The 16,093-nt window shown below is 45.6% G+C and overlaps 1 protein-coding gene across 1 annotated transcript in view; it reads right to left on the bottom strand.

Moving 5' to 3' along the window:
* Positions 1 to 1,842: 1,842 nt before the first annotated feature.
* LOC135912879 (endothelin-converting enzyme 2-like) overlaps positions 1,843 to 16,093 on the bottom strand; it is a 219,294-nt gene continuing 205,043 nt past the window's right edge. Inside the window, exons 26-28 of the mRNA XM_065445457.1 lie at positions 10,034 to 10,141; positions 7,688 to 7,746; positions 1,843 to 2,096 (exon numbers count right to left, since the gene is read on the bottom strand). Of these exons, the coding sequence (XP_065301529.1) occupies positions 1,994 to 2,096; positions 7,688 to 7,746; positions 10,034 to 10,141 (270 nt within the window). The 3' untranslated portion in view covers positions 1,843 to 1,993. The remainder of the gene's footprint in view (positions 2,097 to 7,687; positions 7,747 to 10,033; positions 10,142 to 16,093) is intronic.

Raw genomic sequence — 16,093 nt, 5'->3', positions numbered from 1 at the left:
CTGCCACCTTTCTTCTTTCTCTGCAACGCGCTTAAGGCAGTGAATTAATTGCAAAATGCTTACCGAACGTGCCGCAGTACGCACACTAGCAGCAGCTCGCAACCAATAACCACGAAAAATATATCAGTACTACCACAGAAACGAAAAAAAAAAATCGCACGAAGCCTCCACATTCATATTGACGGCAGCTGGCCGGCGCATCCTCTCGCCAAAAGGCGCCGCAGGGGGAAAGCATGGCGCTGCTTGTTTCTGAATAAGTCAATTTTCCGGATGTTGAGCGGAATCAAACGCGCGTCACAAGGGTTCTTCAAGGACATCAACGCGACGCATCAGGACGCGACGCGAATGTAGTGCGCGAGTGGCCCTTTTCAAGGAACGCCCTTTCCGTCAACGCTCTAGCGAGTTGCGCCATGAATACACTGGTTATGGGCCGCTCTTCAATGAACCGAAAGCGGCAACGAGTATGTACCGCTTAGTGTAGCAAGGCTGTGAACAATTCTTAGCGTACGTAGGCACCGGCGTGCCGCGCTTCTCGTCTCGGAGGCCACGAACGTACTTCAAGCCAGTGCACAACACGATGCAACTCGTCCCGAAAGACGCGCGAGAGAGAAGCCCCATTTCAAGATGAAGCAGTCTCTCTGCGTTCGGACGCACCGGGGCGCCATGCAGTTCGAAGGCCACGCGCAGGCTTCGCGGCGGCGGCGCTAGATGGCGTCGAGTATTGTTAGGGATGTGAGGTGGTGCGTGGAATCTGAAAAGCAGCAACGGTGCCAGCGCTGACTATCGCAAATGCCATTCTGTGCTTCAAATCGGATATCTTGTCGTGGTTGGAAGTTAACCAAAGGTCAGTAGAACGATTGGCTTCGGGAGCCCCGCGATAAAACCACAAATGAGTCAGTGCGGAGTGAGAAGGGTTGGGCCTCTTTTGAAGTCAGTAAAGCGTATGATAGCATTGGTCTTGAAGAAAAGCTCAGCAACGTGAACCAAAATAAATGGGCGGCTAAACTCCACTAGTTTCTGTACCTGAAAAGCATGTCCACAGAATAGAGAAAGATGTCAAGAAAGTTTGCAACCAAGTACAGGCTAATTGAAACTGTGAATAGACAAGCAGGATTCATCAGAAAGAAACTGAGAGAATTGAATTACATTCGAAGAATGGAAACAAGAAACCATGAAGATTTTAAAAAATTTAAAGAAATAAATCAGAAGGGAAAACATGTTCGATAACATTGAAGGTAGTGCCTTGCTATTTGAGGCTCGAGCTGGTTGCCCCAGGAAAAAAACAAAAAAAAACAGAACGGAGTAAATATTCGGAACCAGATGAGGCATGTGTATGCTTCCACAAAAATTCGGAGACTACTCAGCACATCCTAATAAAAAGCGAAGAAATTCATGAAATTCACCCAGTGAGAACCGTAGGTAACGAACACCCTCCTGAAGCGCTTGCGTTTCAAGTGGACGCATCGCCAAGCGGTCAGCCACCGTGATAAGCAAGAGACGTTTAGAGAACTGGAGGAAAACATTGGGGAAGAGATTGGTGCGACCGGATCTCTTACAGTCATAGCTAGAGGTACAAGGTAGATATTGAAGGAAAAGAAAGGTTAAGGAGATATATGCAAAAATGCTACATAAAAATATGTGTAGCATACCTGAATAAGTCAAGCAGGTTAGGTGACTATTTGTCACTGCTCCGCTTCAAAGGGAATGCCAATCAACCACCGTCACCATCGTAGCATGAAAAAGGAAATCCGCCTCATAGATAACTGATTTCGACGCTGACAATAGGTCCAGTCGTTATGCTGATTCAATACTAAACGGTTTACCATCGAAATTCATCGTGAGTAGTGTTCAGCTTTCCCTTTTATTAATAATAAACAAACCATCGAAATGGACACCCAGCTGAAGTTCCAAGCGGCTTAGCAGCGCATTTTGTTATGATTATTTTTTTTTGTCCACTCTTCAAAAATAGCAAGTCTTCTTCCCATGACAGTGGTCAGTCCCAGAAGCTGCACTTGTTGCTGGGGTTCATCTTGCTATTGTTGGCACATTTGAAGGCAGCTGAGAACTCGAGCGAATTCATCAGGGGCACGTTGACCCTGCACGTATAAAAATGAAATGATGCTCGTCACTTACTTAAATAATTATTTTCTAAATCTTTTCTAAATATTCGAGGGTCGCTAATTTATGCTTAGCCATTTCACTGCGTCAAGCACGTAACCAGGATTTTTTGTGGGGGAGGGGGTGGCTAAGTTAGCTTTTCTATGCAAATAAGGAGGGTTACCTTTACGAGTACGAATATGAATAATGCCCACCATTCGCCATAAGGATGCGGAAACCCGCAAAAAAGAAATGAAATAAGGTGTACTTCCCACGTACGCCTGTGAGATACACCTCTCAGCAAATTGTTGGGACAGTTGGTCACTTATTGGAGGCATAACAGCAGCGCCAAAAAACCCACACAGAAGAAAGGAACACTGACAGACACGGACAATCGCTGCACTCACAACTGATTTTATTCCATGAAAAGAAGTCGAATATAAAGGCTGCTTCGCACATGCGCGTTCGGAGAAAAAGAACCCGTGCCACCACAGCACCCCACAAAGTACATTTTATCTTCTTGCCGAGAAAAGGTTACATTACGAACTATATGACACAACTGACGTATCACTAATGTAATTACTGCCCTTTCTCTTTATATGGAAGGCTTGCAGCATCTCTCGTGCCATCTGGTCTTTGCCCCTACCTAATATCTTCATACTCAAAATGCGGCGAACACTTCTTGCAGGAACTGCAGCGCTGTACTAAGCGTCCGTCTTCGCTGTTCTCTAAATTTCGTTGGTGCTCCCTCAGCCGATCATTCAGGCATCTGTCTGTCAGGCCTTCATAGGCTTTTCCGCAGGACAGCGGTATCTCGTATTACCACTCCTGATGGGCACCTACATATGGCCTGGCATGCTTTCTTCCAAATCTACTTTTGCGGATTCTTTGCCGGAGATACGAGGGCGTAGCTTGGATAGCTTTTCCGGAGCGAAAAAAAAAACGAGCGATACCCCCAACCTGTCGGCAACCATCTTCAGGTTGTGCGAAATATTGTGTAGGTAGGGTACCACTTCCCGTCGCAAGCTTCATTCCTATTCTCTCGTCTTCAGGCTCGTCGTGCGCTTCACTTTTATTCAGGAGGGTCTCGGCAACAGCCGTCACGACCGACTGAGGCTAACCAGTAGCTAAAAATCTTTCAACTTGACTATTAAAGCTGGTTTGCATTTCATGTTCGTGAGATTTTTCCAGTGCTGATAACAGGAATAGGTACACAATACTTCGTTTACAACCTTTGAATGGGCGGAATCACAAGGCAAGAGCTGCTTTTGTACACGCGGAGCATAGGCCCAGCACACACGTTCCTCATTAATCTTGACACGTAGGTCTAAAAATTGACGGGCAGTCTGCTTCGGTGACTCGCAAGTGAAGGCCAGTACCTTTCTATGCTTTTTAAACGCATCTAAAATGTTATTAACAGTAGCGCAGTAGTGTAAAGGGCTCTGCTTGTCCAATATAGTAAAAAAATTGTCAACGTATCGGTGCACTTTCGTGACTTCGTGCGGATTAAAAACAGAATGAAATCTGGTCAATGATGGTTAAAAAATATCGCCTAATATGGGTGCAACTGCATGATCCGATGCAAATGACTTTTGTCTGGAAATAGTGCTTGATATTGAAAACGATAAAAGTACTTTGAAGATAAAAATCTAAAGCACTAAAAAACTTGCCGACAGACATACCAGCCGAATTCTGGAAAGGAATGACGCCACTCTTGTCCATGCACTGCTTTAGTGCTGTGAAGAGCTCTTGCTGAGGTATTGAATAATATAAATCTTCTATATCTACTTATATATCTTCTTTTTCTACCGAAGGGCATGTGAGGAAAAAGCACATCAGGCCGTTCAGAAAAACTTCCCCGTTAAAAAGGCCGTACCACTAGAGCAAAACAAAACGTTGCCAACTTCTGCAAGGATGTCGGAATCGACATGCTATGTAACAAGATTATCAACTGTAAAGGCAATGCGTTGGGAATGTTTTTAGTGCCAAGACGTACAAACCTGATGTTCCTTTCCGCACTATAGTCAGTGAAAGGGGGACTTGGCAACTGCTCATTAGGCCGCTTTCTTCAAAAATCGTTAAAACATTGACCATCATGCAGTGACCCTTTCCTTATGAAAAATTCTAAGAACATTATCAATTTTCTGAAGTCTAAACCGAGCATTGGCTACGCGTTATCTGTAGATATAGGATATTTAGATTATTTAGCAATACCTCAACAAGAGCTCTTCAAAGCACTAAAGCAGTGCATGGACAAGACTGGGGTGGTTTCTTTCCAGAATGGGCCGGTATGTCTTTCGGTAATTTCTTTAGCGCTTTAGATTTTTATCTTCAAAGTACTTTTATCGTTCTTAATATCAAGCACTACTTGCAGCCAAAAGGCATTTGCATCGGATCATGCAGTTGCACCCTTATTAAGTGATTGCTAACCATTATTAACCAAATTTTATTCTCTGTTTTTAATCCGGAAGAAGTCACGAAAGTGTACCGATACGTTGACAATTTTTTTATCATATTGGACAAGCAGAGCCATTTACACTACTGCGCCACTGTAAATAAAATTTTAAGGTGCTTTTAAAAAGTATGTAAAGGAACTGACGTTCACTTGCGAGTCACCGAAGCAGAATGCCCTTCAGGTTCTAGACATATACGTGCCAAGATTGTTGAGGAACGTGTGTGTTGGGCCTATGCTCCGGGTGTACAAAAGCAGCTCCTCTTTTATGATTCTTCCCATTCAAACACCGTAAAACAATGTATTGTAAACCTATGCCTGGTATCAGCATTGGAGAAATCATGCGCACATGAAATGCAAGCCAGCTTTAATAGTGAATTCAAAAGATTTTTAGCTTCTGGTTACCCTCAGTCTGTCGTGTCTGCTGTTGCCGAGACCCTCCTGTAGAAAGTGAATTGCGCACGACGAGCCTGAAGGCGAGGGAAGAACAAAGAAGGTTAAGACCTGAAGTAGTACCCTACCTACATAAACGTTCGCACAAGCTGAAGAAGGTTCCCGGCAGGTTTGGGGCACCGCTCATTTGTTCCGCTCCGGAAAAGCTATCCAAGCTGCGTCCTGGTATCTCCAGCAAGGAATCCGCAAAAAGTGGATGTGGAAGAAAGCATGCCAGGCCATATGTGCGGTGCCAATCAGAAATGGTATACGAGATACCGCTGTCCTGCGGAAAAGGCTATGCAAGCCTAACTGGCAGATGCCTGAACGATCGGCTGAGGGAGCACCAACGAAATCTTAATATAATATTTGGGGTTTTACGTGCCAAAACCACTTTCTGATTATGAAGCACGCCGTAGTGGAGGACTCCGGAAATTTTGACCACCTGGGGTACTTTAACGTGGACCTAAATCTAAGCACACGGGTGTTTTCGCATTTCACCCCCATCGAAATGCGGCCGCCGTGGCCGGGATTCGATCCCGTGACCTCGTGCTCAGCAGCCCAACACCATAGCCACTAAGCAACCACGGCGGGTCAACGAAATCTCGAGAACAGCGAAGACGTGCGCCTGGTACAGCACTGCAGTTCCCGGAAGAAGCGTTCGCCGCATTTTGAGTGCAAAGATATGAGGTAGGGTCAAAGACGAGACGGCACGAGAGATGCTGCAAGCCATCCATATAAAGAGAAAGGGCAGTGATTACATTAGTGATACGTCAGTTGTGTCATATAGTTCGGAATGTGACCTTTTCTCGGCAAGGAGATAAGATGTACTTTGTGGGGTTCTGTGGTGGCACGGGTTCTTTTTCTCCGAACGCGCATGCGCGAAGGAGCCTTTATATTCGACTTCTTTTCATGGAATAAAATCAGTTGTGAGTGCAGCGATTGTCCGTGTCTGTCAGTGTTCCTTTCTTCTGTGTGGGTTTTTTCGGCGCTGTAGTTATGCCTGAAATACACCTCTCCTTTACTTGGCAAGCAAGTAACCACATCAAATGGACTAGCACAGCAACGAAGCGCAGGAAGCACACTGCTAAGAACAAGTAAGCAAGGGAAAGTGTAAAATAAAAATTTCTAGTAGCGTTCTTCAAGCTAGCTCTGGAAGAATTATAGACAAACATATATTTGTGGAACAATCGCAGTTATTCTGGATCCCTCGCTTACTGCTCTACCAAGTGAACTCCCAAAACGGACTCGTATTGTTATCTGGGAAGTTGCATAACGATCCGTGCCCGGCAGTCCCGTACAACCGCGTAGAGCACCGGATGCTGCGGTACTAGACGTACTGCGCCCACCGCGGAAGGTTAGAAAAACACCCACATAAGCACAGCAGAGAAGTGGCTACGTCAGACGGCTCGATTTATAACTGTAAAAGCGTTATTCTAAACACACGCAATCGTTCGCCACTTACGGCGGTGTTTTCTCTACTTCCTATTTAAGTGAAAAAATATTGATCCATGAATATTTTCACAAATAACGCTTAAATTTGTAAATTTTCGTTTCTTCTCCATGTTTGGCTTTTGCATTGACTCTTAGTAGATCGCTTAATGTCCCAACTCCTCGCGGCTTTTGTTTCCAGATGTCGTTTTTTTTTTGCACGAGAAGTGCTGTACAATTACGGAAGGACCACCCGATAACGGGTGACAGTCCTATTGCTTATGGGTTTAAGGGTTAACGCAGGGTTTGATGATGGACGCTATTTCGCATTATGTTATTTTCCACCTTATCTAACCCATATCATGGGTATATGGTTCCGAGGATCTGCCAGCGTGGCGGCGAGCCGTCACTCGAGGAAATAATGAAGAAAAAGAAAAGTTAAATGCAACTGGCCTCTTCTCCAGCCACAACTTGTTCCACGAGCATACAGACCAGCTGACTACGAACCGAATCCCTTTCCTGGTTCATGGTTCAGTCTAAGCAAAGGTTGAGTGAACGAAGCAACAGCGACGCGTGTGACCGTTGAATAGATGGTAGCAAGTGAACGCATGTCGAGTTAATCACGCGGCCACCGAATGGATGAGAGAACTGGCCTTCACACCCCAGCAGATGGCGATAACTACCACCATCTAAAAGGAGTGAAAAAGGCAGCGAAATGTTGAATGCCATATGTGTAGCTGACAAGTCTCAAGATTGCTATGCTGGTGCTTTAGGAATGTGCGTGAGGGGTGGTGGCATGGGCGAGGAGTGGGTGGGGGAGGGGGGCGGCTATGCCGCCTAATATGGGGGGAGGGCGGCCCCCCTCTGGGTACGTGCCTGCACTTTTGATTATCTTTATTTTGAGGTCATGACAGGGCACATAGCATGGAAACAAGACTACTGTTTTCCACACATGGTGTTCAGTTATACGGTTCGCTCATCTCTAGGTGTTTGTGTAATTGTCGGCGTCGTCCGCAATGCAACAACTTGTTTTTCGCGTGTGTTCCTTAACTTCGCACCATAATATGTACTCAAAAGTTAGTACGCATCCTGACAAAGCTCGTGATACTTTCCAGACAGAGCGATCTTTGGCAGTAGCATCAGAAAGTAATATATAGGGGCTAAGTAAGGGTCGCTAGCAATGAATGAAGAAATTATTGTATGCTGTCATATAATATAGGCAGCATTTTTTGTACGACTCGCTCTGCTCATATGACTAATACACACGTCACTCACCTCTCTTCTGCGTTCATCATGGACGCGGTAGAACCCTGACCAGATATTTCACAGTGGCTCTGCAAGTGTGGGAGAAGCCGTATCAAGTTGTAATAAAGAAATAACCGTAATAATGAAATCATTGTATTGGCAGTGGACGTTCTTGTACGACTAATCACATGCTGCATCTGCGTGCAATGAGTCGGCCTGCTGACACTTGGCGTGAGCAGTAGCGCTTACCCGTCTGCCAAGCGTGAGCCACTAAACTTAGCGACACGACCCAGCTCAGTCGTTAAGAGACAGCGCTTCTATCATTCGGCTCAGCGAGTGCAGTAAGAAGTCAAGTCTATGAACACATTACATTTCTAGACTACAAGAGCGTCATATAGCACGAAAACGTCATTTCTACCCATTGTATAAAAAAAGAACATGATAAAGTCATTTGACGCAGCACTGAAATTTAAGGTCTCCAGACGCTGCCACTATTTCTGATCATGGTGCTATGACATGCAGCTGCCTAGGTCTGTCAGCTTTCGGCGCATACGTTGTCGGCTAAGGCTGCATGTACTGTAGTATACGAGATGCACTTGGATTGCCTGTGTTAGAGCGCACGATACGCTTAGCATTTACAATAGCCTGCAATGTATATATTTTCCGATTATAAAACACGAATAATAACAGACACTCGCTGACAACCAAAATCCAGTGTCAAAACAATAAACGTTTTTCGTTTGTAAGTCCTTCTTGCCATTTGCTGGCAACCTTCTTCAATAATGTGTCATGCATTAGGACTAGCTGGCATTTCCTCTTAACACGAGTTGGAGCCTAAATAACGCTTTGTGAATGCGGTTTCTAAACTGTCGTAAATGAAGAGGTAATTAGATTGGCGTCCAGTGCTGTGTTATTGCTTCACAACGTGGATGTTGTTCACATCAGGTTATGGCCACGATGCTTTGGCGCATATTTTAGGCCAGCTCGTGAGAGACATCGCGTGAAAACAAAATACATTTTTCTGGCAACAGACGGACTACAGTGAGAGTCGTTAAATTCTTCACCTGAAAAAAAGTTATATTCTTATAGGAACCGACGAATTACAGTGACAGACGTATCGAATTCTGGTAGTACCAAATCAATTATGCTCGCGTCTGTATACTCATGAATTGATGCCATTGCTTTAGGAAGCACGTTCCAATCGCGGCATTTGTTGCACTCAGTGTTGAAAGTATGGCGAGTCATTGTAGTGACGTTCGCACTTCGATTCTTTCCCTATAGCTTGCTGCGATGGTGAAATTCAAGAAACACAATATTTTCTGTTGCTTATTTTTTGTAGCGCACTTTTGGTACAGATACACCTTATGTGATGTCGTGCTAATAATTACTGTTAAGTAAACAGTCCTTGAGCTCTGGCATAGTTTCTATTCGGTAACTGTATTATGTGCCAAAACTGTGATTATGTCGGTTGGAAGAGAATCAGTCATTGCTCAATGATGAGTTATTCATTTCTGGAAGAATTCCAACAATGCAAATGATATAGTGCCATGAAAAAAAAAAGCAATGTTATCGTCTGTCCAGCTCTCGGTTTAAATGCGATTTTCAGGCAGCCATTGCGAATTAAATGAGCTCATCTATATCTGCTGAAAGCATCATAAACTACAGAGAATTCTATTTATGATGAGCCTCAGCGTATAAAATAAATTGCATGCCTCTCTACTCCAGTGCATAGAAAAAATCGCGCAAGAAACAGCAAATTGCTTTGACAATGACGACTTCTTGCTTGCATTCTAAACATGGTTCCGAATGATTGACATATTATACAAGTTTCGCCGGTGCTCGAAACCCTATATAAAATGCTCTCGAAGAGCCTATTGAATTGTGAGGTTTCTGAGAGCTCAGAATGACACTAGAGAAAAGACTGTCATGTGCAACAGGAAATCTGAAGGTGCAGTGGCGCTTGCGAATTAGAGTACGTGCGTGTGAGCAACCAAGACTAGACACCAGACAGTAACTAGAGCAGGCTAATGTTCACACCTGCAAGCCTCGACCCTAAAGCGTATCTTTAAAAAGGAAAGATCTCACGGTTCGTACCATTGGTGCGCACGCGCCTACGTTTGTACAGAACAAGCTTGCGTCTTCGTAGTAGAATAGCGCAAAAGAATAGCATCGATAAAGCAGCGAACGCGACAAATTCTCGAGGCATAACTGTCGCAGACTCGGAACAAAATGCGAACGTCTGCGTACTTCTATTGCCACATTAACTCGACGGGGCGCTGAAGGTGGAAATCATTTGTGTACACGATCATGCAGCAGCGAATCAATCTGGTCATGGCAGCGTGGAGTCTGAGGAGTCTGACAGCGATCTGATTTTACCAAAGCGTAATAGATGAAAAACAGCTGGTCCGCTGTTACGTCCGGGAGGCCCTCAAGGATGTAGTCCATCTGCAGGTACTGCTTGCTGAAAAGTCGATCCTGGAAGGCCTGCACATGAGAACGAGAAGAGGCGATGATCGCGAAGAAGTTTGTGCACTATTTCTAGTAGTTAACATACATGCGCTATATTTTGCCTTCTTTGTGCCGATTTTATCCTGCCCTGCGTCTGCAACTTCTCACACAAGACCCGCCGCGTAGCCCAGTGGTTACGACGCTGCTCCGGTGGGCACGAGGTCGCAGGTTCGTTCACAGCAACAGCGGTCGCGTTCCGATGAGGGCAGAGTGTGAAAACGGTCATGTATCACGTATTGGGTGCACCTTGATGAACCCCAGGGGATCAGAATTAATTCCGAGCAACCCACTACAGCGTGGGCTGATTATGACTGAATAATATTATGACTTTCTCACGCGAAACTCCAGATTATTTTTTATCATCGGACACAATAGTTTTACTCTTGCCTTTCAGCTCTTGTGTTCTTACAACACCCTTCTGTAAAATCCCAAATGTTTACGACTTCGGCAAAGCATAACTGGGTGGTCGTAATCATTACCGCTATGACCACTTATCCTTATAGAGCGCCAAAAAATTCTTAAGTGAGCATGGATCATAAAAAAGGCAGCTACTATTCAACCTAACTGTAGTATATCTCAATCACATACCCCTGTGAGCTCTGCTACGAATTCATCTTTTCGACGGTGAGCTTCAGTTCCTTCTGCTCAATAAAATTCTATCCCGACTCAGCATGGTAATTTACATGACACTCTGGCATGTGTGTACAATTAAAGCAAAAGTTTTTGCAGTATTAAAATGTTTTATTCTGCACGTTTTTTCGTTGTAGAAATACGATGAGGCACTGGTCTGGCCGACAGTAGTGCTTGCTCCTATTTCTGCAAGCGATGTGCAAAGGAAATTTACAAGTGAAAACGGGGCAGACGTGCTCATAGTTACATAGTGTAGAGCCGGTTTTACCATACTGCAAGCATGCTTTGTGTAACCTGCGGCTGAAGAGGTCATTCTAATGAAGTTTCACTTAATGAAAGCGAGCCGCTGGAACACGTTTTATTACGATATCCATTATACGGATACTGCAGGCGCATGTCTGGATTCGCCGTGAGTTCTGTATAAAGTGCAAGGTGGATAAAATTGTCACCGTGCGCCGTATGCTGTATGTGCGATTGCACACGCGCGAGGGTGAAGCCTGTTTCACATGATACTATTTTTGTCGCACTCGAAGTGCCATTTCTCTCGCTCGCGACGAAAATCGCAGTCGCAGTGCCCCCCCCTCCCCCCCCCCCTTTTCGTCTGCGACCAACTGGTTGGTCGCACAGTGGCACCGTCGCAGCGATCGCTCCGATTTCCCTTCGAAATTCAGCGGAGCGCTATTTCGCTGGTTTGCTTAGGGAAATGGCGTCTAGCTCAACAAGTGTGATGTGGGGAGACGAGGATTGCCGAGTTTGCTACGTGCGTGAAAGGAGCATAAAAAACTTGTACCGCAGATTCTATTCTCCTACTTCTATGCATTCGTTCACGCGCTAGGCAGCAAATGAAGTGCATTTTCACGTTTGCTTCGTACACATTTGTGAGCTGTCAATACTGCGATGTGTTGGATTCCCACGAGACAACATGGTCTTATGGGGTCAGAATTTTCTTTTTTTGAGTAGCCTACAAAACTCACACGTACGGAGTAGCCTAAGTACTTTGAACCTCGTCAAGGGCAAATGACAAGACAGCAAAGTACCCGAAATTTCAACGTTGTGCTGAATGCGGTACCGTTCAGTTGCGTTTCCTGCCGGTTTTCAAGTGTGAATTTCCCGATGCTTCTTGAAAGGTTATTTTACCTCGCTTACTTATTAAACTTGACATGGCAAACGTCCAGGCTGTCGTAAAGAATTTTCTACGATAGCCTACGTCTACTTAGTATGAACTCCGTGGCTTCAATAAACAGCATCGTCAATTAATTTCCAAATATTTCATGCACGTTAAGTTGCACGTATTATTTGGTGGAGAATTCCTTTTTTCTGCGCAGAAACAAATAAACCTTGCATATGTAGCAGAGTTTGTATCATTGCTGCATCTGTATTAGCATTTGCTTTGAACAGTAATTAACTCTACAATTAGTAATTTACTAGCTTGGTATAGTAGCAGAGTGACAACTCACCCTCCTGCACCGTCATATAAAATTCGTGCAGCAATGCGAAAAGCATGTTGGGCTGCTGAGCACGAGGTCGCGGGATCGAATCCCGGCCACGGCGGTTGCTTTTCGATGGGGGCGAAATGCGAAAACACCCGTGTGCTTAGATTTAGGTGCACGGTAAAGAACTCCAGGAGGTCGAAATTTCCGGAGTCCTCCACTACGGCGTGCCTCATAATCAGAAAGTGGTTTTGGAACGTAAAACCCCATAAAAAAACAATGCGAAAAGCAGGCAAACAGCCTGTTCTTGTGTAGACGACACGGTAGAAGGCGACGCGTTAAAGTAAATCAAAACCAACGTGAAATCAGCCAGTTGCACCCCTTCCTGTGAATCTTTGTATCGTTTAAGTATAAACAGTTATTGCACGTCCACAGCTAATCAAGTGTGCAGAAACAGCCACGTCTTACGTGCTTCTAATAACAGTTTCTAATAAGTTGAGGAGGAAGACGAAGACGACGAGTGATAGGCTCGCTTCCGAACGCCCGTCTGTAATTTTAAGTCTTTTTTAGCAAGTGTAGAGCTTATTTTTACTCTTTGTGCCTCTCTGTCACCGAACGCCGGTCTGGGGATCACCGTCCTGCGAGAGAAGCACAGCAAGCGGCTCCCGAAGCGCCCCGGACCGAAGCAGCGAGGCGAGCCTCCGCCGTCGGCCGCCCTTCGTGATGCTCTGATGGCATCCGTCGCAAGCAATCAGCAATCAGGTCAGCACGTTGCTTCTGTAGACCACGGAGAAGATGAGCAAGCAAGGAAAAGGCTACGTGAAGATGACATCGACACAAGAGAATCTGCAGGAGACAACGAAGAGGTGGATCAGACAGCCTTCACTGTTGTCTCTTACAAAAAGAAAAGAGCCGCAGGTGTTCCTGTTATATTCAAGCCAACTCAGCCTGACAGCAGCTTCTGGAAAGTAAACCCAAATCTTCTGGCTTCAGCGGTCGTGACAACAGCCCAAGAAAAGATACTCAGCCATCGTCTCAACAAGGATGGAAGCCTCTTGGTGACAGTGTCTACACTTCCCGCAGCCAATCGTCTCCTGACAGTGACAGATCTATCGGGTATTCCTGTAGAAGCTCGAGTTCCATACTCCTACTCTGCCACGTACGGGAGGATACAGGACGTTCCTGTCGAGTACTCAGATGACGACCTCAAGGAGTATTTGAGCGCACAAGGAGTCATATCTGCTAAAAGGCAAGTTTTCTACGTCCCTAACGAAGATGGCGTAGTAACGGAAATCCGAAGACGCTCGGTCATCCTGGAATTCTCTAAGGACACCCCTTTACCAAATCGAGTGTCGCTTGGCTTCTGCAGTTATCCCGTGACGGAATACATGGGGTCTGCTACTCAATGTTTCAGATGTCAAAGACACGGACATATAGCGAAATATTGTAAAGGCCCCATCCGCTGCAAGATATGCGCTGGTCCACATACGCATAAGGAGTGTACGCCACGTTCCCAGCCTCGGTGTGCAAACTGTGGAGCTGAGCATGCTGCGTCATACGGAGGGTGTCCTAAAAAGAAATCAGCAACTCTTGCACGGACGATGGAGCAAATCCAAGGAAAAGTACGGAAACGACGAGAACCACCACCGAATCCGGATGTGATGTATACATCTACAAACCAAAATCAACACGACATGGTGCAGCGCAGCGACACGGCTTTGAAAATGTCCTACGCCTCAGTCGTGAAAGAAAACCAGCAAAGGCCTTCAACTGCAACGAATCCATCAAAGCCCTCAAGTGATATAACCTCAACCCTGCAACAGCAACAAGTGTCCTCAAGGTCGCTCGCAGCAGAAGAACAGGAAGAACCAAGAAAGGTTGTTAGATGGTAGCACTGCAAATGAGATATCAAGTATGCTGATTCCCATGATGTTCGCCGCAATCAAGGCTATTCTCCGTGCCAGCCCATCGTTTAAGAGCATCCCTGAAGTAGAGGCCGTCCTGGCTTTGGAACCGCTAGTGTCGTCTTCTTTCACGGCGCAAAGCCGTGATTCTTCGCAGTAGCAACGATGGCTTCGCCAAAAATCGTCTCACAAGCGGTGTCCACCAACAAACACTTCCGCACATGTACTATATTCCAGTGGAACGCTCGCGGATTGCGCTCGAAGTTAGCAGACTTTAAGCATCTTACGCGAGTGTACCGATTCCCTTTTTTAGTCATTTCCGAGTCTCGCGTCGACGAGCACTTTAGGATAAAAGGGTATTATTTTCATCATTCAAGGCGACAAAATGGAATTAGCCGACTGCTCGTTGGATTTCGCAACGACATACCTGCCTTTGCGATTGACGTAACACCACATGACAAGAACGAATATATTTGCGCAACCACAGTGATTGCATCCAAAGTGTTTACCCTGATCGGCGTCTACTTGGAACCAGGATCACCTTTCGACGTGACCAGATTGGAAAACTTGTTTACAAACACTCAGTCTCCACATATTGTTTGTGGCGATTTCAACGCACATAACGAGATCTGGGGTAGTTCACATACACGTGCTCGGGGTGCCAAGCTGGCGAAGCTTTTTGCAAAATACAATATAGAGCCCTTGAACGATGGCAGCATAACATACCTGAAAAATCCGACGACTGTTAGCTGCATTGACGTCACATTCGTATCAAGTCAAGTGGCCCCTATGTTCGGATGGTGTACAGATTTCGAGACTCGAGGTAGTGATCACTACCCGATCCTAATCTCTGCCCTTCATTTTCGGACGTCGCCCAGAAAAGTGAAACTGAAGTCGGTAGACTGGGAAGCTTACACAGCAGCCGTAGACAAAGGAATCACAGCCTCGACTACGAATACAGAAATAATACCGACAATAGCTCATTGCCTCAAACAAAGTACTTGCTCTGCCACTAAGCATTGTAATGTACCAACAAACGACGATGAATTTGAAAGGTTATGTGCAATTCGAAGGCGTGTCGAAAGGAAGGCTCTACGTACAAAGAATATCGAAGACCTCAGAACTGGTCGACGGGCACAAAGACATATACAACGTTACCTCACCAAACTGGACCGAAAAAGGTGGAGGGACTTTTGTGGGACACTGGACATACGACAACCGCTGAGCAAAATTTGGCGAGTCGTCAGAGGCATTCGCAAAGAGCCGCAACAGCTTTATCCTTTTATCGCCCTCTCATTACATGAGCGCACATCCCTGAAAGAGGTGGCTGAGCAGTACTGCAGGCTCCTTTCCAACGGGGCACAACCTCTGCGGCAAATTGCACGTCGTCAGCCTAGTCCACCTCGAGCTACCCTTCCTGACTTAGAATTACCATTTACCATCGAAGAGCTCACGGCAGCAATCAGCGACGTAAACAAGCGATCATCACCTGGCCATGACGGCGTGAGTTATGAAGCACTCGCAAATCTATGTCACACATCTCGCCTACGCCTTCTGGAGTACTACAACGCCTCATGGATAACTGGGGAGGTTCCTACGGAATGGAAGCTTGCGAAAGTCATTCCTATATTGAAACCATCGAAGCAACCAACAAATTACGCCTCCTTCAGACCCATATCTCTGCTTACCTGCGTAGGGAAGCTATTCGAAAAAATGATCTACAAACGACTAAATTGGTTCCTGGAAACTGCAAAAGCTTACCCGGAGGAAATGAATGGCTTCCGGCAAAATAGATCCGCAATTGATAATGTCATTGCCTTGGTCTCATCAATTGAAGAGGAATTGGTCTCTGGCAACATACCTACCGCATTATTTTTAGACATTAAGGCAGCATATGATTCGGTCTATCATAGAGCAATACTTGACGCTTTGGAAACTCTTGGTCTTGGAGGACGGCTCTACGC

Source organism: Dermacentor albipictus, chromosome 1, assembly GCF_038994185.2.
Source record: "Dermacentor albipictus isolate Rhodes 1998 colony chromosome 1, USDA_Dalb.pri_finalv2, whole genome shotgun sequence".
In the NCBI taxonomy this organism is placed as follows: domain Eukaryota; kingdom Metazoa; phylum Arthropoda; class Arachnida; order Ixodida; family Ixodidae; genus Dermacentor; species Dermacentor albipictus.
The sequence above is the reverse complement of the archived record's forward strand: the minus strand, read 5'-3'. Positions and strand labels throughout refer to the sequence as shown.